The sequence below is a fragment of the Hippopotamus amphibius genome, chromosome 5 (genome assembly GCF_030028045.1).
Source record: "Hippopotamus amphibius kiboko isolate mHipAmp2 chromosome 5, mHipAmp2.hap2, whole genome shotgun sequence".
In the NCBI taxonomy this organism is placed as follows: Eukaryota; Metazoa; Chordata; class Mammalia; order Artiodactyla; family Hippopotamidae; genus Hippopotamus; species Hippopotamus amphibius.
The window spans coordinates 133,247,307-133,270,751 of record NC_080190.1 but is presented as its reverse complement, the minus strand read 5'-3'; the positions used below and the strand labels follow the sequence as shown (position 1 = coordinate 133,270,751).

The following is a 23,445-nucleotide window of genomic DNA, read 5'->3' as shown; positions in this document are numbered from 1 at the left end:
CGCCAGGCAATCTGGAACAAAGAAAAGCAAAGCGTCGCGAAGTAGCGCAGGAAGGGACAGCTCCGACCTCCGGCCGAGCGGGAAAGAAAGCCTGCTCCGGGGACCTGGCGACCCCACCACGTCCCTTAGCGCGAGCGCGTCAGCACCCAGGCCTCGGAAGCGCCTAGAGCGGCCTCGGAACGACGCGCGCATGCGCGAGGGCGGCGAGCGCGCGCGGCGCGTCCTCGCGTTGCCCTGGAAACTGTCGGGTGCGGTGGCGACCCGAGAGGGGGAAGGACGTGGAGACTCAAGATGGCGAAGGACCTCGACGAGCTCTTGGATGAGGTCGAGTCCAAGTTTTGCAGACCAGATCCACTGAGACTGGGTATGGTCGAACGGCCCAGAGGCGGTGGCGGTGCCAGCGGCATCCTCAGCAGCGACCGGAACAGAGCCGAGGCGAAAGAGACTCTCAGGTTAACAGGCGGGAGGGGTGGGCTGTTCTGGTGAAGCCTGCTCCAGGTCCTAAAGCCACCTCTACGCCTGCGGACCCAAAGAAACGTGCCCCCGCCTGCCACCTCCAGCTCCTCTCCCTGTTAGGGCCCAGACCCTCCATTCCCCACTTCCGGGGCCGCACACACTTCCACTCCCCGTCCTCGAGGATCCTAGCATCTCTTCCCAAGGCCCGACTCCGCCCCCAAGCAAGCCCCAGAGGCCTGGTCCCGCCGATGCCCCGCCTCTGAGAGCTCGCGGCTTCACCAGGTCTCTTTCGCCCAAATCCCAGTGGGTTTCGATGGGGGCTAGGGGGTGTAGCTTAGGCGCCCTCTGTGGCCGGGGCCTCCGTCAGCGTGAGGGATTCTCATCCCCTTTTGAGAGAACCGCATCCTATTGTTTCTGGTCCTCCGGAACCCCATTCCCCAGGCAGAACAATCCTTGGGCCAGTTATTGGAGAAAACGATTCCACTTATTCCATCATTAGTTGATTTTTTTTTAGCTTCCATCATTAGTTGATTTTTTTTTAGCTTAGAGAATTTAATGAGATTAGATTTAAGATTAAAAGGTTTAATTATTGGTAACACTGTTTCCATTAATCCAACCACCTTCCTACTCCCCACGGCCCCAGCTAAGGGTCCCAGAGGATCTCAGGCATTCAAATTGAAATTTGGGGAATTTTCTTAAGTCTTGGTTTTTGATCCAAAAAAAGTATCTTTCAAATTTGTCAGTCATTTTTCTTCTGTGTAATTATTAAATAATAGGACTTTCGTCTTTATCTCACTTCCCCCTCAATTCCAAAAAATGAGTATTGTCCTTCAAAAAACCAAAATTTTTGCCAAAATGAGTATTGTCCTTCAAAGTGATGGCTTGGAAACCTCTGCAGTAACTCTTGCTTAAATCTCTCAGAAACGCTTGTGGAATTACACAGAGGCAGCTTTGGAACAGCCCAAGAAAGCCAGTCTTGTTCCTTTATGGCAGCATCTGTGGATTTGGTTTTGTTTTTGTGTGCCTGTGTGATTTCCTAGAACCCAACACCTTTGCTACCCAATTTAGTAGACTTACCTCTGATGACATTTGCTTGTTTATAAAAATTCACCCTCAGAAGATAAAAACATTGAAATTAGTCTAAAGTTCAGAAACAGAAGTTCTGAAAATCAATCAAGTACTAGGCAGCATTCTAAAAAATAAATGTAGAGCCAATTAAAATGACTGCGTTGGGGACTTCCCTGGCAGTCCAGTGGTTAAGACTGAGCTCTCCATGCAGGGGGCACAGGTTCATCCCTAGTGGGAGAACCGAGATCCTGCATGCTGCTTGGCAGAACCAAAAAAAAAAAAGACTGCTTTGAATAGGCTAATACTCATTTGACTGTTTATGCAAATATCATTCTCATTACTTTGTGTATTATTATCTTGAGTGCTGGACATCTTTATGTACTCATTGGCAGCACAGCTACCATTCCTATCCTACAACAATGTTACCTTGCAGTTTCTTTTGTTCTTTTTATTCACTTCTTTGAGGGATGGAGAAAATTTATCAAAGAGCCTTCCAGAGCCTGTTGATCTTAGGGGTACTAGCACAGAGGAGTAGGGTGTCTTGGAGCAAGCTTCTGGAAATGGAAAGGGTTACTAAGGTGGACGGATCCTTTCCAAGCACAGGTCCTTTTATACCTCTCTCCATAGCCTGTTGTTTGTTATACTACTAAAATCCATCCATAATCCTTCTAGCACCCCACCCCACCTTACTACATCAGATTTTTCAGTAGTACGTTTATAGAAGCTGTAGCAAACCAGTACTGTTGTCATTCATTTGCTAAAACTTAATTTGGCAGTGTAGTTGTAAAGATAAATTATGCAAAAAACAGCAACAGAGACCTTAAACTTAATAGCAGATGCAGTATATAATGTCAAACATTAAAATTTTGTCCTGAGCCAAAATTAATACCTAAAAGTTAGGAATTTTTATATTATGAATTTATTAATAGGAGACTACCTGCCAATTGCACAGTGATATAGACTAAATCTTTTTCTTAAAAGAGTTAAAATACTGAAATTTTCCCTTAAAAATGATAGCTCTGCAAATAATAAATGTCTATGCCACATCGTGAGACCAGGAACAACTGCTAATATAAGTGGTAAGAATATATGTAATTTAATGAAGAGTTCAAAATGATAGAAATATATGATTAGTTTTTTTTTGAAAAGACTGATGTGAGTTGAACTGCAGTAAGAATAAAGTGGTTCAGGATGATACAGATGGGAGTATTTACAGACAATATCATAACCTCATAGATAATAGCTTTAATAACAGCCAATATTTATTGAGTCCCTTCTATATGCTAAGCCTTATATGTGTTAATTCATTTAATCTCCACATCCCTACGAGGTGAACACAGTTAGGTGTCTGGACCGCCCTAGATTCAGTTCCAGGTCTCTCCTCCCACTGACCTTGGACAAGTTTTTTAATCTCTCAGTCCCTATATCTTTTTTTTTTAATTTATTTATTGGCTGCATTGGGTCTTCCTTGCTGCACACAGGCTTTCTCTAGTTGATGTGAGCAGGGGCTACTCTTCATTGTGGTGCACGGGCTCCTCATTGTAGTGGCTTCTCTTGTTGCAGAGCACAGGCTCTAGGCACATGGGCTTTAATAGTTGCGGCACACGGGCTCAATAGTTTTGGCTCACGGGCTCTAGAGCACAGGTTCAATAGTTGCTCTGCGGCATGTGGAATCTTCCACAGAGCAAGACGCGAACCCGTGTCCCCTGCCGTTGGCAGGCGGATTCTTAACCACTGCGCCACCTAGGAAGCCCTCTTGAGTCCCTTTATCTTAATCTATGTAAAGTATTCAGTAAATGTTAGCTATTAAATAGAAGTTCCATGCATTAACAGTTTGTCAGTAATCCTGTGATGGCTTTACCTGCAGAAGGTAAAGAAGTAGTTGAGATACTCTGTCAAGCAAATATCACATACATGTGTGTGTAATTAACCATTTGGTTATATAACCTTTGACTCCTATAGTAAAGAAATATGATTATTTGACTTACAGTGGAACCGTTAGGGGAAAATTAGACATATTAAAATTAACTTTGTAATTCTCAGGTTCTATTTATAATTGTACATATTTTGCATCTTAAATAAGTGGTTGATATAATTTAGAAAAATACATACCCACCTTTCTTTTATGTAAACAAAACTCTTCTGATACTGGCTGACTATATCTGCACTTAAGCTTCAGCTGTTTTCTTGTTTGTTTATTGTTTGGTTTTTTTCAGATCAACAGAAACATTTAAAAAAGAAGATGATCTTGACAGTCTTATTAATGAAATATTTGAAGAACCCAACTTTGACAAAAAACATTTTGTAAGTCAAGTGTTATAAATGTACAGTAATTCTTTCATTATCTCAAGATATGTTTAGAATAGTCTGAAAATTTATAGAAGGCACAAGTATCTATAGTCCTTTGAATTCTGAGAAATACAATTGTTTGAAGAAATTATTCCACTTAGATTTATATAAGAAAAAAATATTAGAAACTCTGTGTGTGTTGCTTTTTATTTCTCAGCAAGAATGAGATATTAGAAAAGCGAAAGTAAACTCACAGATGAAGTTGGTTACTTGTATTTATTTGTAGACTCTAAGAACACTTTTTCTAAAGGACCAAAATCAGCTTTCATTATAGGAATGAGCTTAGCATCTCAGATGCTTTGCCATTGCTCTCATCCCAGGAACTAATGAGTAAGCTGGTAGTATTTTAATTTTTTAAATGTTTATGTATCTATATCAACTTTATAAAAGCTCATAAAATAATATAACAGCTACCTATATATTAACTACTCATACTGGACACATCTTAACATTTTGCCAGATTTGCTCCTCTGGTTTTGGGAGGTTTTTTGGTTGTTTTGTGTCTTGTTTTGTTTTGTTTTTGCCACGCCTTGCGGTTTGTGGGATTTTAGTTCCCCAACCAGGCCACAGCTGTTAAAGCACCAAGTGCAAACCACTGGATCACCAGGGAACTCCCAGGATTTTTTTTCAAGAAATAAAAATTACATTTTAAGAACTCTCCAAATCTTACTCTACTGTTCCTTCCCAGAGGTAACCATTATCCTTTCATCCATACTTTTATAACATATATATAACCGTAAACAATTTTAACTGATGTATAATAGTCCCTTATGTAACTCTGCCGCAGTTTATCTGTCTACTTCCCTGGTGATTAGACATTTAGATTATTACAAACAATGTTGCATCAAATATCTTTACGTGTCTTTTTTTTTAACCCATGTATAGGAGTTTCTCTAGGGTATATAAACTTAGAAGGTCACAAAGTGTGCTCATCTTCAGCTTTTCTACCCATCACCAGAGTGTTTTCCAGAGTGACTGTCTCATTTGTATTCTTCTCACCAGCACTGATGAGAATGTATATACTTTCATTTTTACCAGTTTGGTGGGTACAGAATGTATTTCTTAGATTTATATATTTTTATATATATATGAATATTTATATATATTTGTTAGAAAGAGACCAAATGAAAGTCTAAATTACGAGGACCAGAAGGAAAAAAATCTAAGAAATAAATATGATACCAAAGAGTGTTTTTGTTGTTTGTTTTTTGTTTTTTTTTAAGGTAGGGAAGATTAAAGCAAGACAGTGGACTAAAAATAACTAGGCAGTGATGGTGTTAAGGTTATGGATATGGGCCACTTCTGTTTTTGTCAGATTAAAAATCAAGTGACTGGCATCGATCTTAAGATCTGTGTTTCTCGCTGCCAGTGGGGAGAGGAATGGGAGAGACGAGTGAAATACGTGAGGGACGTACAGACTGCCAATTACAAAATAAGTGAATCACAGGGATAAAATGGACAGCAGGAGGAATATAGTCAGTAAGACTGGAACAGCTCTGCATGGTGACGCATGGTGACTAGACGTTCTGTGGTCATCATTTGTAATGTGTAGAAATACCAACTCACCGTGTTGTGCACCTGGAACTAACATAGTGTTGTCGGTCAATTATACTTCAATTTTTTTAAAAGAATAAAAAATAAAAATAAAAGCAAGTTTAAAAAATCTCAATTTCTCTAAATTTAACATTTTCAGTTCATCTGAGGTAAATGAATAAGCTATGGCCTAGTTGAATAACACAATAGCCGTGGTATTGAATACTCTGTGAACAGAATGCATCGTAAATGCTGAATAGCAGTACTAACTTCGTTAATGGTAGGGGAAAAACTACATGGTGTGATTCACTGATCATCCGAGCAATTCATTGTTTATGAAACACTACAGGGTGTGTATCTGTGTGTGAGGTACCATCTCTTCAGTTCAAGGCATTTCAGAAAGAGAAGGAAGTACTTCCCTAAAGAAGTATTAGAGAAGATATACTAATTTGAAACAAAAATAGCTGTTATAATCACGAAGAAGTAAACTTGTATGCAGTCCTCCTGTATGCTCCCTTTTTAAAGTTAGTTATTATATCCAGTTTTCCAGCCTGCAGGGGAGAAAGCAACCCAAGTAAACTTCTGGAGGAGAGCAGATCCATGCAGAACCTCGATTGGATGAGGAAAGCAAGTGTCTGTGAGCCGCCCGTCCCTGCCCACCTTGTCAGCAGAGGCCAGGTTGCGCTCCTGAGAGTCCTGCTCCCTACCCCACTGCTCACCCATTCTGTGGTGTTTCTTTCTTTCTTTTTTTTTTTTTTTAATTGGCGTGTGGTTGATTTACAACAGTATATTAGTTGCCGTTTGTTGTGTTCGTTAACCTCTCTCGGACTCACACGAGAAAGCCCAGAAACAACAGCAGGGGTCCCAGGGTGCCAGCTCTGAGTGGTGAACACAAACCTGGGTGGCACACGGAGCACCCGCCCAAAGACAGAAGGAGACTTGGGCACATTGTTACTTTCCATACAGGCACCAAAAATGTTTCCAGTTCTGTTTCACTCAGTTTTATTTAACAAATAAAAGAGTTAAGAGAAATAGTAAACGTATTTTTGCCTCCATTAAATTTCCTCACCTACTAGGTGAAATGATGGCATGTCTCTGCATAGTTTAAATTGCCTTTTCTCCATCCCACTTCCTCTCCTTGGCGGTGGTCCTAGGATGTAGTTGGCTTATGTTGTTTGGTACCTTATACCAGTTAACACTTAATAAATGCTTGCTAATGATGATGTTATGTAACCACATAGGAACTACTGTATGGTCGTGACTAGGTAGCTCTACGTTTTCCTTGAATGTCTAATGGTTGATACCTTTCCATTTGATCAAAATTAATATTTCTGAAGTTACCCAGGAGTGTGGTTAGTTTATTTTTAGTTCAGGTGAGTACCATTCACAGCCTTTAAAATGAGTCTGAGGTTTTTTCCCTCCTCAATTGAATTTTTCCAGGATGAGGTTTTCAATAGCAGGTCCTTCATATTAAATCATCAAACTCTAGTATTAACTGAAGAGTTATAAAGTGACTCTAAATCTTAGCATGCTAATAATGGCAGTATATCAATCCTCTAGACCAAACGTTAGCGTAATAATTCGTAAGTTCCTCAGGGAGGCCCGCCTCCCTTTTGCCTTTAAAAGGTTTTGATCATTGTTTTTATTTCAGAAACTTTAAAATCATAGGAAATTTTTACTTAAGCCATTTAAAAAGTGTTCTTGTTATAAAATAGAGAATATTAGTGTTCATGTTATAATTTCTAAGTTACCCTTGGCCTTTTATTATTTCGTTTTTTTAACAGAAATTAAAATCTAAATCTTCAGGTAATTCATCTGTCAGAGCTTCCATTCAAGGCCTTGGTAAAAGGTAAGCTGGGATTGCTTTGGTGAATTATACACAGTGGTGAGCATGGCCCAGTAGATTTTGTTACCATTTAACAACATTGAACCTCAAGGCACTGGTCAGCTTTTAGGAGAAAGACCAATAGCAGCACTTTCAGTGTTCTTATGGTCTGTGACTCCTTAGTGTAAAGAAACTTGAATGGGAGGTTATTACTATTGTAAATAATTTTCTGCTGTGTAAAAAAAAAAGTGTGAACAGTTTCTCAAAATTAATGTTCTGTTATATTCTTCGGTATTTACTTTGTCCCTTACATTATTTGGCAAACACATCCTTCTGTGACTCATTTTAACTCCTTGAGTGTTCCTGAATATACAGGTTTTTATCCAATAAAGCACTAACCCTGGAATAAATACCTCTTCCTTGAAATAGTTGGCTTGCTCAGGAAAATATACAATTTGATTATAAGAATATAGATTCAGTGAGGCCAAATTAATTTCTCATGTTTCTTTTATGTTTTAATTTTACTTTTCTCCCGTCTGTTGAACATGTCTAGCTGCAGCCCAGTGTACCTTGGTGGAAGCGCTGTTCCATGTGGCATTGGGACAAATACTTCACAGAGGTAAGATGTCAGAAGTATGTTATACTTTCTTAATTAGGTTTTTCCAAATTGATACCCTGTTAAAACATAGTTCTTATCATCTTGGCATGAGTCTGTTTCATAAGAGGTATATTTTGTTAGCCAGTCTAAGAACACTACCAAAATGTTTCTCATTCTTGGGTGATCGCTGTTGAAAGCTGTGATGTGGTGTTCATTGTGTTGACACCCTTCTCTAAGATCCGCTTGAAGGGCCTGATCTCTTCCATCCCAGCTTGGTTTCTACAGGACACCAGGAGCTGAGCTTCTGCCTTGCCATTTTTCCTTCCAGGCAGGGGCAGCCAGTGAGTAGGACAGGTGAACTGTGTGATGTGTTACCCACACTTCCTTGGCCAGTGAGCATGAGAAGCTGCAGGTCTGTAGTACCCAAGCATAGTCTCTTGATTTTACATATTTCAAAAGCAGAAACCCTCCTCTTGTTGTCTCTTCCCGAGCCCTCCTTTCACCCACCATCTCACTCAGCGCCTCTCTCAGGGAGTCTTATGTTCATGATGCTACCTACCCCAAACCCCTATCAGCCTCAGACTCCTAGCCTATTCCATTGTCATTGTCATAAAGTGGGGAAACAGATTGATTTTCAGCAAATTTTTCTTTAGTGAAGTATAGCTGATTTACAATGTTGTGTTAATTTCTACTGTATAACAAAGTGATTCAGTTATACATATATACATTCTTTTTCATATTCTTTTCTATTATGGTTTATCACAGGATATTGAATATAGTTCCATATGCTATACAGTAGGACCTTATTGTTTATCCATTTTATATTTAATAGTTTGTGTCTGCTAATCACAAACTCCCAAGCCATCCGTCTCCCCCACCGCTCCCCTTGGCAACCACAAGTCTGTTCTCTATATCTGTGAATCTATTTCTGTTTCATAGATAAGTTCATTTGTGTCATATTTTAGATTCCACATATAATTGATATCATTTGGTATTTGTTTTTCTCTTTCTGACTTCCTTCATTTAGTATGATAATCTCCAGGCCCATCCAAGTTGCTGAAAATGGCATTATTTCATTCTTTATTATGGCTGAGTAGTATTCCATTGTATATGTGTACCACATCTTCTTTATCTGTTTATCTGTTGATAGACATTTAGGTTGTTTCCATGTCGTCTGTTGTAAATAGTTCAGCAAATCATCTTACTGTCTTGATAAGTTTGGTTCTGTTTTTATAGAGGCCTACTTAACTAGAGTATTGTATTTTGTCTAGTTATTTCTAAAACACTTTTTCATTTTCTGATAACTTTTTAAGAAATAAAAGACAGCTATATGATTGGATGTTGACCACATTCAGGAGAGATAACCATTGTAATTGAATAATAGAAGTGGAACCTAAAAAGACGTTATTGGAGGGTTGTGGTAGAGCGGGCCCAGATCCTAGGAGGCCTGGAAAAAAGGGCTATGAGACGAGAGGGAAATGGGGAAGCTGGGGAAGCCTGGACCAGGAACACCAGGCAGCAGACAGGCTATAGCAGCCCACAGGGGTGATGCCTGCAGTGAGGGCTGTAAATAAGAGTTGATAACACCTGAATCGTCATGCATTGAGGACTGTCTATACAAAGAATTAGAGACACAGCCTGCTCTTAGAGAAGAATACAGTCTGGTTGCTATCGATCCTGACTTACTTGTGTCTACCGACTTGGACTTGTCTCAGTCATTGCCACACCACATCCAGGCTTCTCTCAAGTCACCCTTGAGCTATACAGCAAAGGTTTCCTAGTTACCATCCACTTGCATCTTCTGTAATCTCACCCACACAGAGCATCAAAGAAAATATCCCTAACATAGTATTTTGAGTACCTCTCCCCTGTTCAGAAGGAAAATGAGAGCTGCCATCTGTCTCATATTAACTCCTTGTTTGCTTTACCAAACTGTTGTCCTTGTTCTTTCTCTTCTCTTTTTAGTTCTTTCACCTCCCGTTAAAGCCTGGGTCAGATATTCTACTTCCACTAGAACACTTGTTATCCTTCTACTCTCCACTTATATTTTTCTGCCTCTGAGTATTTTTACACTTATTCCCTGTCCAGAATGACAGGGAATGAAGTAATACGTTAAAATTGTGCCTGTGTTGCAAAAGTTAGCTAGCTACTGTAGGCACGCTAGTTTGTAGTTATTTGTGGGTCTCTCTCATCTGTTAGTGCTGCCTTCTCATTGTGTTACACCTCAGCTGCAAGAATCCTGTATTCTGCTACTTTTCCATTTTATCTCAGGAAATATCTGTATGTGTTTACTTACAGGTGCCTTCTGATTTTAAAAATGGTCTTTAAGACAGTATGTTCTGGTTTACTTCCAAGAGTATATATTTCATTGATTTTCTTTTATATAGTATATTTTTACATGTACTTTGACTTAGTTCTAGCTTAGAAGAATCTTGTTCCAGATGGAATTTCAGCGTATATCTATTATATAACATTGATCCATGAGAATGCCACAATCTGTCAACCCCATTCCTACCTTCTGCACAGCGACAAGAAGGGAAAACACATACAATTTGCATATATATGCACAGGTAAATGTTTATATTCACAGATCTTTTCTTCTTCACCCATCACAAAGATACTAATCACTGACCACCCTCTACATGGCACAGATCAGCACCCACAGAAAGATAAGGCACATGCAAAATGTGCATGTAAACAGTGCATGTGTGAGGGAGTTCATACCATCCAGAGCACTTTTTTGTATATGTGTATTGACTCACCTGCTTCACAGGGAAAAACCAAGATGCAGATAGAGTCAGAATTTTTAACTCCGTTTTATAAATGAGGAAATTGAGGCACTGATGTTAAATTCATTGAATGTGTCTTAATAATCATGCGCTTTCTAAGTCCTAGGTTTTGAGTGAACACATTGTGGTGAACAAATAAATAGACACTTTCCTGCCCTCAGTGAGCTTTCAGTCTAGATGAGGAAAGAGACTTTAATTCCACAAATGACTATTTAATTTCCACATAATATGTAATGTGAAGGATAAGTACAGGATACTATAGGCATAGATAATTGGCATCCTAACTAATATGAAGTGTTAAGTTTCCTGAGCAAATAACATTTAATCATGATATGATATGATATGATATGATATGATATGATATGATAAATAAGTAGGAATTAAGCAAAGACAGGGGACCATTGGAGCCAGAGGACGCACCATATTAGACGATCCCTGAGCTGGAAGGAGCCAGGGGTGTTGGAGGAACAGAGAGCAGCCAGTGAGCTGGAGTGTAGTGAGTGGGGGAAAGAATGGCTTCTGATGGGGCTGGAGAGGTAATCAAGGGACGTTTGGTCTGGGGTCCCCTGGAGGATTTAAAAAATATATGTCCTGTAACAGTGGAAGCCATTGGGTTGTTTTGGGGGTTTTTAAGCAGATAGGGGTGACATAATCATATTTAAGTTTCTAAAGAAAGAAATTTTGGTTCCAGAATGGAAAATGGACTGGAAGTTGGAGAGACAAGACAGGAAAGAACACAGGGAGACCAGTCAACAGGCAGTAGTGGTCCAGGAAAGAGACAATGATGGCAGCTGTGACCTAAGTGGTGGCAGCGGCTGTAGGGAAAAAGGGTCATGCTTGAGATATTTAGAATATAGAATTGACAGAATTCGGTGATTAAATGGCTATTGAAGGTAAGAGAGAAAGTTGTCAAGAATGACTCCCAAATGCTGTGCCTTACCTTGCCCAAGGCAAGGACTCAAACTGTAACTTTATTCCTAATCCATTATGCTTTCTAGTATACCAATTTGTGGAAGGTTGTATAATGTATGTAAGAGGGAAGCTGCCTTTGCTATTGCAGCTGTTGTTATTTTCCAGCTGCCTAAACAACTAGACTCCCCAGTCCACTGTGTAGGTATGACAGGATTTGACTGAGAACCAGAGTCTGTGCAGAAGGCTACATTGGGCTGTGTTTCAGGTGTTCCCACCACTAACATCTTTAATAAGATAGTAAAGATTTTGCTTACTAGCCAGATAAAAGGACAGAGCTGTTGGTGACACCTTCATGTTTGTATTTTCTCACATTTTAGAGGAAAGACCTGACAATTTATCTTTCATTGGAGCTATGACTTTGTTAGGTATTCTTTTATATATAGTTATGAAAGAAAAATATATGTAAGGCCTGAAAATAAGCACTGATTTACATGCCTGGACATAAAGGAAATTGAATCTATTCTGCCTATTTTTCATGTGTTATGTTTGTTTGATTTTTGGATGAAGCTGTGGTTTGAGAGTAATCCCGAATGATTTTAGAGTGTAAAAATTTGAGTCTTTTACCCAGTTGGTATAAAAGAAAAAGAGTAGTAGCAAAGCGTGATGGCATTAGTAAGGTATAGATAAAACCAAGGTGTTATTTTCAAGCCAAATTGAATTTTACTCTCCTCATTATTTTTTAAACTACTTGCAGGACTGGATTATTCCATAGACTGGTACTAATTATGATCTAATAGAGTGAATCGTAGCAGCAGAATGATTTCTTAGCTGCAAGTTAGTTTTATTTTTCTCAAAGGACAGTGTTTGTAGGAAAATGTGGTAGTGTGAATAGATTTGAATAAACTACTAAATTTTAAATTAAAAGGCTGTATTTAACATTATGGTTGAAATTTTACACATACAAAATGTCAGGAAATTCTAAATTATAGTTCCCACAACAGCAGTAATTCAGCCAAATTGCACATATGTATTAAGGCATTAAAGTTAACACTCTGTGCAGTCATGTGATAAACTACATATGCACAAGAAAGCAGGTCATAGCGGCTTTGGGAACCATCATTTTGCATTTCCTGACTTACACATTCAAAATCCAAGTTCAAATGTTTACAAATGTGATTGTGCTGAATTTCTGTATATAAAAATTCAACTCCGTAAATTGCTATCAGTTTGAAAGAAAATATGGAATTGTTTATGAAACATGTATAGATTCTAAATGTTTAGTTATTGTCGTGATTAATATTTTTAGAATAGAAAGCACTTATTCTCAAAGCAACTTGCAGGCCAAAATATATTTGCAATTTTGAAGTTAACATATCTGAATTTTAGAGGGAAATAAGTGAAAAAAATATAATGATGGATTTTATTTTATTTTTTAATTACATAAGTATTATATGCTTATTGAAAAAGATAAAAACAAAAGTCAAAATGTATAAGGAGAAAGATAATACTCTCTCCTTCCTCTCCATTCCCACCCCTCCTGAGGCAACTAGTGATAGCTGCATGGTATATTACCTTGAACGTTTTTCTGCATGTTCTTACAAACTTATAAACACCTTTACAGGAAAATATGGGGGGTGGCTCACAAAAACAGGATCATGCTCTATATGTTATTGTGCACCTTGCTTTGTGCACCTCTAGGTCAGCAGTTAAATCTAATTAACTCTCTTTATCAGCTGCCTAATATTCCATAGTATAAATGTTATGCAGTCTTTTCTCTCTTTGATAGCTATCTAGGTGGTATCCTGTTTTTTGCCACTTCAGCAATACTGCAGTAGAAATTCTTGAGATACATGCCTATATTCCAGTGCTTTTATTTACATGGAATAGAGTCCCCAAAATGGGATTGCTAGTGCAGCAGCTAGGTATAATTTTAATTTTAAAGTAATGCCAAGATTTTTCCCAAAAGGTTATAGCATTTCACATACCCACCAGAAATATCTGAGAGTGCTAACTTTTACTAACTTAATTAGTTTAAATATATATTTCATGGTTACTTTAAGTTTTAATTCTTTATGTAGCATTTTAACTTTTTAATAAATGCTGTGTGCCAGGCACTGTTAGGAGCACTTTATCAATATTAACTTGATTAGCTCCTCATAATTCTTCTATGAGATGTGCATTATTATCCCCATTTTACAGGTGGGGAGACTGAGTAACAGAGAAGTTAAGTTACTTGACTATGGTTACACAGCTAGGGAATCGGCATTTGAATGTAGGCAGTCTTGTCTACATTTTAACTACTAATCTATGCTACCTGTATTAGTGAGATAAGAGTATATTTTTAGGTTCTTTTTCTTTGTTGTCATTTGTAAGCACCCTTTGTCAGAATAAGTATTTGACTATGTGTTGAAAGTGTTTTCTTTCACTCTATTACTGGTCTTTTCACTTTGTTTTTGGTATCTTAAAAACTCTTATTTCCTTTTAATTTTTTTTCCTTTTAATTTTTAGATGATCAAATGTATCTATATTGATTCTAGTTTTAAAATACTTCAAGCCATGGAGGAGGTTTCTTTAAAGTAATTCACAGTTATTATACAAATTAAATTTTTTGCAGCAGCAATTCATAATTCTTACTATATATGATCATTTTACTCCTGAAGTTACTATGTAGTATATGAATTTTGAGATTTGCTTGGTATTTCAGTTCCTCAGCTTGTCTCTGAGTACCTGTTATGTGCTGAGTATCGTTCTAGCAGTTCTACCTGTCACATCAGCAGCATTTTGCCCTTCACTGCATCTTTGCCGTCAATATACAAACCTGCTCTTTTTCCTTCCTTCTTAAATATAACCTCTCTTAACCCCACTTCTTTTACCAACTGCAGCTCCATTTAAAGAAACTGCTTAGATATACCTTCCCAGTGAAGCCTATGCAGACCACTGTATTCAAAATTACAACACACTTCCTCCCAGTACTTCCAATTTTATTGACTCTTTTTATTTCATTTAAAGCACTTTTTGCCTTCTAACATACTACATAATTTAGTTATTATGAGTATTACTTATTTCTTCTTGAATTAGAACCTAAGCTGTATGAGGAAAGAATCTCACCAACACATACTAGGCTTTCAGTAAATATTTTTTAAGTAAGTGAATGAATACATTAATGCCAAGTAGTGAGGAAACAGAAACAAATAAGGTATCATCCCAGCATTTCAGTAAAATGTGGCAGATTCTGTGATAGAGGCATTCTGAAATTTTCATTAGGAAGGGAAACACTTAAAGAAGTTAGCTTAAGTGGAGATCTCCCTCAGACACAATTTGAAAACCATTGAACTATAAGATCTACATGTCCATTTTTTTCATAACTGTAAATATATACATGTGTGCATATATGTGTCAGTATGCAAGATCTTAGAAAAATAGGTAAGTTTGTGCAGAAATTTCACCTGAAAGTTCAAATAGGTAATCAGTGCAATAGTGTAAAAATGTATAACCAGATTCATCTCTACTTCTCTGTTGTTTGCTCAGTAATCTGTAATGTGTGGCATAGTCTATGAATAAATCAGGATATTTTCATATTTAAACTTACCAATAATTTCTAATGTACAGTTCTTTTTCCCTGAATAGAGCATGTGACCATCTGCGTTGTGTAGCCTGTGATTTCTGGGTAGTGAGCTACGATGACTACAGGTGGGACAAATCGTGCGATTATCTGTTTTTCAGGTACATTTCTAAAGAACTTCACTCTGTGAGAAATGTACTTAATACAACTTTATATTTCTTATTGTGCTATAATGCTTCTTGATGGCATTGGCCAGATTGTGTGGCCTCCACCTCTTTGATATTTCTCTCCGCATCTCCTGCTTTCCATGTGTCTGCTGTCAGCCTAGTTAAGAATGTGTTCCTTCTGGACAAGAGTTCAGAAGTAGCCTCCTCACTGATTTTTCTGCATACAGTCTCTTCTTCCAGACCACCCTTCACTCACTGAGAATTAAAGCATAACTCTGAGTATGCCATTCTCTTGCCCAGAACCTTTCTGCTTACAGAATAATTTCCAAATTCCTTAGCATGGCATTCAAGACCCTCCACGATCCAGTCCCCATCAGTCTATCACCCAGCCTAGTTTGTCTTTCCACAGCGTACTTTTCACCTTTGCCAGATTTTAGCTCCATCAAAGCACTCAGTACTCCTGTTCCCTATGACTTTGTGTAAATGCTCCACCTCTTGGAGTACCTTCCCACCATTTTACCTACCTTAAACCCTACCTGTCCCTCAGGGTATATGACATTCATTGCTCATCTTCCATGATTCCCTTACCACTCTCTCAACTTGGAAGTAAACTCATGCTTTCCCACATGTCCACAGCACTTTGTACCTGTTGCAATACTTACTGTAATATGAGATTGAAAATATCTTAGGTTGGTATATGTCTGCCTCCCTCCTTGTGATTGGGATAATGTCTTACTCATATTTTTATAATTTGTGCATCCTTAAATACTTAGCAAATACCTAATGTTTTTAAGTCACAAAGATGTATAGTTCAAATAGAACTATATATTCACATTTTCAAATAAAAATTAAGGGCTAAAAATTAGTAAAGTACATATATCATACATTTTTTAGCTCCCAAAACCTATGCCTAAACAAAGACTATATTTTCAGATACAAGTCATCAGAATTATTGTAGTACGCTTCAGTAGCATAAAGAAAATGGTTAGAGGCTTTCTTCACATCTCTTCTGGTAGCCATTCTCATGTAAATCTGTAGGAGTCTCCTCTAGTGTTAATGTAAGAGTTTTTAAACTTTTCACATCAAGAACTTTTCTGAAAATCTTTGAATCCTCTCCACATGTGCAGAGGAAAATTCAAATATTCAAATACATAGAAGAATTACAGTTTGTGAGATTTCATAGTCGCCAACCCAAATAAAGCCTAGTGCAGTCCCAAAATCCCTGGTCAAGAGCCCCTACTCTTTGGGTTTGTGTGAGCCCACTTTTTAATCCCATTGTTGGAAAAGTTAGCTTTTAATTTCATGTCCATTTTGCCTTTTCTGACTTCTCTAAACCCCCTGCTATGTACTTTCTTCTGGTTGATCTAATGAGTGGTTGATAATCTGCACATTTCACCAAGATGAACCATCAATTTATGTAAAACTAGTATAGGAAAATAGAATGCATATACCATGAAAACTGCAGTGAGCACAGGCATAAAGTAAACGTATTGGTGGTTTAGTTGGTACTTGAGGAATTTACAGTGTCTCAGAGTTAAAAAGAGCAATCAGTTGGTTTATTGTAGATCTGTAGCAGCCTGGTTTAAAAAAAACACATACTTTTAGATAAAATAGTGAGAACTAGAAGATTTATTACACTATTAAAAATAAATGACAATATTTATTATTTGTCTTTACACAGTATACTGAATACAGTATTTAAAATGAGTCATGAGTAGTTATTTAAGTCAGTAGAAAATACCATCTCAGTCCTCAGAATGCTTAGGAATATGTTTGGGAGGTAAGAGAATGGAACAAATAAAAGGCTATCAGTCACCATCAGAATACAGAACATTGATATGGTATTTCGCAGAGCTGATTAGCTTTTTTTAATCAGACATTATTTAGGACCTAGTCTGTGGCGTTGTTGGTTACTGGGCTCAAAAGATGAGTAAGACCCAGTTTCTGCTCTCAAGTAATGCACAGTTTTGAGAAGGAGAGGCATCCTGTTATAATATCACGTGATAAATGGGAAAGAGGAGTATCACAGGACAGGGTGGATACACTCCACTCTGAGGTATCAGGGAAAGCCTCAGAGCCTTGAAGTATAACCAGGAGTTTGCCCAACAAACCAGTTGGACACTGGGGTTCTTTTAGGAGATATTTTTAAAGACACAGATAAAACCACATGGCATGTTTGGCAACTTACAAGCAGTCTGGACTGTGTAAAGTTTTGGATACAAGAGCAAAACTTGACAAGAGGTGAAGTAGGAGAGAAAGATCAAAAAGAACAAAGGCAGGGAATCAGTATTGAGGAATTTGGACTTAATTCTTTAGGCAGTGGATAACCACTGAAGGTTTTTTCATCAGGGGAGAGATCTGAGTAGTTGAACTTTTAAAAAATTACTAACTGCTTATGGGAACCAGGCCTGTTTAGAATCATGGGAATTAGTGAAGGATATTGTGGTAATCCAATGGGAAAGAAACGAGGATCTGAATTATGACAGTAGGGGGAGGGTAGACAGGAATAGGTACATTTGAGAGATATTTTAGAGGTGGTCCTGACTGTGGAAGACGAGAGACAGATATCACCCAGGTTGTCTTAAATTTCTGTCTTGGTTTACGAACATGGGCCATGATACTGTCCACTGATAGAATTTAAGAACAGCTTTGAAAGAAGAGTCTATATGTTCATTATGGGAGCTGATGAACCTGTATGAAGCTCAGATAGGAAATGTAGTCTGTAAAGCAGTAGTCAAAACCATGAGACTGGATGATATTACCCAGGAAGGTAACTTGGAAGCCTGTCAGTGCATGCAGAGTTAAGGAATCATTTAGTTAAGATAGGAGATCCTTTGATGTTTATATTGTGGGGGAGTAGGGAAGACGAGAAGGGAAGGTTATGTGAGTAACAAGGTCCTAGAGACTTTAGGGTCCAGAGTGCTGATGGAAAGTGAGCTTTGGATAGGAAGAGGGATCCTCTGTGCCTGGGTAGAAAAAAAGTCTTATACTGATGTTTTCGAGGGAAAGCTAGGAAATGGAAGCCTTTTCACATCTCATTGCCTGATTTTGTGAGTGAAAATGTGATCTGCTTGAAAGTAAAGGGGTAGAGGGGAGATGAAACACTTGAGGAGAGCAGGAAATAATCACTGGGGAAACCAGAAGTAGATGGTAACCGAAGGCAAGTTGAAAGGCCTGCGGAGTATCATTGAATGCCCAGCAGAACATGGGGAGCCATTTTTTTGTAGTGGTATTAGTCTGCACATGGGTTATACAGTGAAAACCTGTTTAGTTGTCTGTTTCATTGTCTTTATCTTACGGGTAAGGGCCATAAGTGTGTCCTAGCTTTGATAAGTTCTAGAACTTCCTAAAAGAAGTATAAGCTATACTTGACCATCCTGCCATAATTGCTAAATAAAATAGCTCTTATTTTTCTATCAAGTTGTTTCCTTTATGGGAAATAATGAAATTTTCTTCCTAAGCCTTTAAAATATGCACTACTTGAAATGTATTAATTATTGATAGTTCCTTGGCTTTCATGACTCCTGAAATCTAAGTATTCAATCAAGTGTCAGATATTAAGTTTGTCAAAATATACTGCAAGTTGAATAAAGGACACTCCTTCACTTAGCCATTTAGTTTTCATTAAACGCATTTAGTTTTGTTCAGCTTTTTTCTTTGCAATAAAACTTAGATTATTCAGTTCTTCCCCTATCTCACTAACCTTAGCTAAGTCATTCAGCTGGTCAGAGTCTCAGTTTCCTGAAGTCAGACAGTTGGCCGGGAAATCTCTCAGGTTTTGTTAGGGTCTATCCTAAGTTGTGCCTGAATTTTGTGCAGTACTGAATGTGGTGCCCAGTGGCCACCAGAGGGCACTTTGAATCCTGCTTTCTGTTGCAGTGACATCAACAAACTGTATTTCTTTTTTTTTTAATACTTATTCTGTATTTCATCATTTCACTATGTATTTTTTCATCATTTCACTTTGAATTTTTTCATTTCATTTTGCCATGGAATATTTACATAAATTCAGTATGTGGATTATGAAAACCATAATTGATTTTCTATTAATCAAAATTCTGTAGTCTTTTTTATAACAGCATCAAGTCGGATGATTATCCTTCTTCATGAGTTCTGCTCGTTGATTTAATTATATTAAAATTATTGACATTTATTTCAGGATAGGCATTTATTTTGTTTCTGGAAGTACAAGTAAATAAGCAGATCATTGAAACAAATGAGATAAAATATGAATTCAACACATAGAAGCACTTTTTCTCTATTAATGAAAAATTCGTATAGTTAACCCATCAGAAGCCTGTTATCTGTGCCTCTTGTATGCCCTCCATTTGCCACATTGCAGGCTTTTAAAATATGGCACAGGTGCGTATGTGAGGTGGGCGATGAGTCACTGTATTTTCAACTCTATTCCTACATCATGTCATCTCTGATAAGACAAATCAGTAATTCTTCAGCTCTTTAAGTCATTGTTATACAACAACCTTAATATTAACAGACCTAGGGGACTGCCATTCAAAAATATTGAAACCCTCAGAAAGAGAACACCAAAGTATGTCTTCTGTTTTTCATGTGAGAGTAACAGGTAGTTTAGTTTTTGGATGTTGTGATGATAGGAAAATAAAGCAATTAGGATTTCTTTTATTTTTTAAGTCATTAAGTACTGAATAAATCTACTATGCTAAAACCTTCTTGTTTTACTAATAGGAACAATATGCCAGAATTCCACAAATTAAAAACAAAGTTGGTAAAGAAGAAAGGAACACGAGCCTATGCCTGCCAGTGCAGCTGGAGAAGTATTGAAGAACTGACTGACCTTCAGACCAGTCATCAACTTCGCTGGGTTTGTGGTAAACACTAAAAGTGCAGACTTTGCACATTCAGACAGATGTGTCCAGGAGAACAGCCTCTATTAATTGTCACAATTAATTTAGGTACATAGTCTCATACCCTTTGGAAAAGACAGGAAATTTCATTTAATGGCTGTACAAATTTTCAAAGACCAAATGGACTTGGGAAGATAATATGCTTTAACATTTTGGAATTATTCCTTTTTGATATACGGACATTTCACTTAGTAAGTAAGGTAACAAGTTATCCAAATACTTCTTTGCTAGCCTGTCTCCTGTTAAATAGAAGTTTAATTGTGGAGTTTCGTACAAATGTATATTCAGTAGCAACTGCAGTACTACTGACTGCTAATACACTTAGAGTAAACATTCCTGTTATAGCAGTTAAAGGGAATAAAGCTCGCCCTGCAGAGAGGTCATTGAGAGGTTGTACACATCACCTCTTCCAGTCAAATGTGCTGTTAGCAAAGATCATAATTTAGACATGTCAGAAACCTTGTGACCAGTGGCTAATTGAAGGGTTTGGGGGAGTATGGGTATATTGTAGGTGAAAACACTGCCAGTGTCTGATCTCACTTCAGTTCAGAGCAATACTAGGCATAGTAGTAAATATATATTACCAGTTTTAGCTTATTTCTCCCCCTTTTGTTCATTTAGATATCAAAAGTTATTTAGTTTGCTATTTTAGCAAATATCCATTTCTATACAAAAAAAGGTTTTTTTGATGCATCTAAAACAAGGAAAATACAGACGGGTCATTGTTGGATTTTCCAAGTACCTTCTTGCCTTTAATGCCCTAAGACTCCGTTAAGTAAAGAGAACAGCAAGTAAGATGTTTTCTCAGGCAGTCTGTTGACATGCTGTTTATTGATGAGTACATGAAAGGAGAAATAAAGCATAGCTGAACCAACAGGTAACCTGTTGGTCTCCTTCTTAATTTGATTAAGGCTTGAGGAACCCTACAGTAGCAGCACATTCAGAAAATCGGTTACCTCAAAATTACCTGCTCCCAGCCCCATCAAGAGATTCCAATTTGCCAGAACCTCTTTACCGCGTGTGTCTAATATATAATTCAGGTGTGTGACACAAGGCTTGCTGAAAGGGAGTAATTGAAGCAAAGTTATGATCTGCTTAGTCTTTTTTAAAAAAAAAAATTAAGAAATTGACTTTATTAAATTAGCTTTAACTAATTCATTTAGAAGTTTACCTCCCAGGTTTATGTTTGTTGATTAAATTTTAAAATGTGGACTTACTAAAATTATATGCCAATAGATTATATAACATTGGCGCTTTTCATTTTTTAAAGTAATGATTGATAGTAGAAGAAAATTACTCTGGCTTACTGCTCATTTCTCACACTTGCTAAAGTATTGATAAAAATATGTTCCATTCAGTTTTTGGTTTCTGATAGGACTTGCTCATTTTTAGGTGCTTAATTTTACTCACATTTTCTCAAGTAATCAAAGATTTCATTTAAGTGAAAGTGTAAATGTAAATATATTGGCTACTTATTAAATAAACCTGTGCAAAGGTTTTGTAATTATTCCAGATATTTTAGAATCTGCTTTCTGGTGTAGATATGAACTGCTTAGTCTTATACTGAATCTGTTCCAGCCATTTTACTCAAGCGAAGAAAGATCCTACTCCTAACCGTGACATTTGCACGTGTATAACTTGCTGTAGGAAGTCCAGTATTCCAGCAGGATAACTCTCACTGTGGCAGATGCTCACATTTTTTGTATTAAGAATATGTTTACAGATGTTATCTTTCAATAAAAATTTTTTATCCCCTAAACTTTTATCTCATCATAATTGTATCAGAAACATAGGGGGATTTGGATTGAAGTCGCCTATTTCAAAAAATAGCAGAGCAACAAGATCCACACACACGTTCAGAACCTCATGAAATTTGGCACATTTAATCATAATGGTGATTTTTTTTAATTTAAATGAGCAAATTTACTAAATTATGGACTTGAAATTTTTTTCCTCTTTTATTATTTCATCATAACTATTGTATAACCTAGATATATGGTCCATGTTTTGCATTTCATAACATAATAATTCTAATTAATTCCACAATGTCAGAAATGTATAGAGTTCACATTTTTGTTGGCAATTTACTTCATAAGCTTTTTAATATTGTATACTTTTTAATCAAAAAGGAAGAAAGAATATTATGTTTATATACAAGTGGATAGATTACTACCAGTTGTAATTTAAGCCAAAATGCAGCTATTTTAGTATCAATGGAGAAGAAAAGTACAGTTTCTAATAAACTATAATTTTAAATGCAAAGTCTGTAAAACTTTCAAGATGTTTTGCCTATTTGTTTTCAATATTTATAATAATTTTCTACCTTTAGCAAGTCTCTATTTTTTATCAAGCCAGGTAGCTACTTTATTTGAACTCTGTTGTACTCTCAGATCCTTATCTTGCCTAGAAACGAATAAATAATAAGGAGCTTTACTCTGTATTTAGGTGCATTTTTTGTTTTATAATAAAATACTCATATGGAGGTTAATTTGATACAATTTTGAAAATTTTCTTTAAAATGTCAACAAAACGTTTCCAGCCATTCAGTTGAACAGAGAATTTATTTATTTATCTGCATTGGGGAAGAAAAATATGCCATAAGTTTAAGTGTGTGTGTAAGTGTGTATGTGTACATGCACATGTAAGAGAGTGTGGCAGCTAAAGGAACAGGTCCAAGTGCAGAAAGGAGCCGTGTTGATATGGTGGTGCCCATCCAGACCTGTACAGTGACGTCAGTACACTTAACACCCTTCTTTCTTGAGCCAAAGAAGATGGCATCAAACTATGATTTTTAATTGTTTTCCCTCCTTTTCTTACTCATCTGATATTTTTGAAGATGGAGGGAAAAAGGTCTTGAATCAGATAAGTATTGTGATGAAGCTTAACGTAATGTTACGTAAGTAACGCAAATGTTGATTTTTTTTTTCAGTTGTAAGGTTTTAACAAAATCTCTGTCAGCCAGCATACCAGCTAGTAATCAGCTTTACCTATTGTTTAAGGTAATTCTGGAAGGAAAGAAAAAATTCAAAATATACACGCTCTTTAGAGATTTTACGTTGTATCACATTTATTTGGGTTTGTGACACCATAATGTGCCCTACTTTAAAATGTTTCATGGAATATGGTTGATAATTAAATTTGTTTTCAGACTTTCCCCAAAGATAATGGATGACAAAAGTGTTACAGAATCAGAGTTGAAAGTCATATCCCTTGGAAAGTTACTTAACTTTGGGGGCTTCACTTGCCTCATCTACCTGAGTGGCGATATCTCTTGGAAGCTTGTTGTAAAGATTAAATTATATA

General features: G+C 37.2%; 1 protein-coding gene across 4 annotated transcripts; it reads left to right on the top strand.

Annotated features, from left to right (window-relative positions):
- On the top strand, positions 1 to 22,580 carry CFAP418 (cilia and flagella associated protein 418). Of its 4 annotated transcripts, none has more exons than XM_057735475.1 (6): positions 1 to 452; positions 3,741 to 3,828; positions 7,191 to 7,255; positions 7,785 to 7,850; positions 15,140 to 15,220; positions 19,964 to 22,580. In XM_057735475.1, the coding sequence occupies exons 1-6, from the start codon at positions 292 to 294 to the stop codon at positions 20,115 to 20,117; spliced, it is 615 nt and encodes a 204-aa protein (XP_057591458.1). In that variant the 5' UTR covers positions 1 to 291; the 3' UTR covers positions 20,118 to 22,580. The 4 variants fall into 4 exon arrangements, with proteins under 4 accessions (XP_057591458.1, XP_057591459.1, XP_057591456.1 ...); XM_057735476.1 differs by having other exon boundaries at positions 2 to 452; positions 15,158 to 15,220; XM_057735473.1 differs by having other exon boundaries at positions 2 to 452; positions 15,140 to 15,253.
- The last annotated feature ends 865 nt before the right edge of the window (positions 22,581 to 23,445 follow it).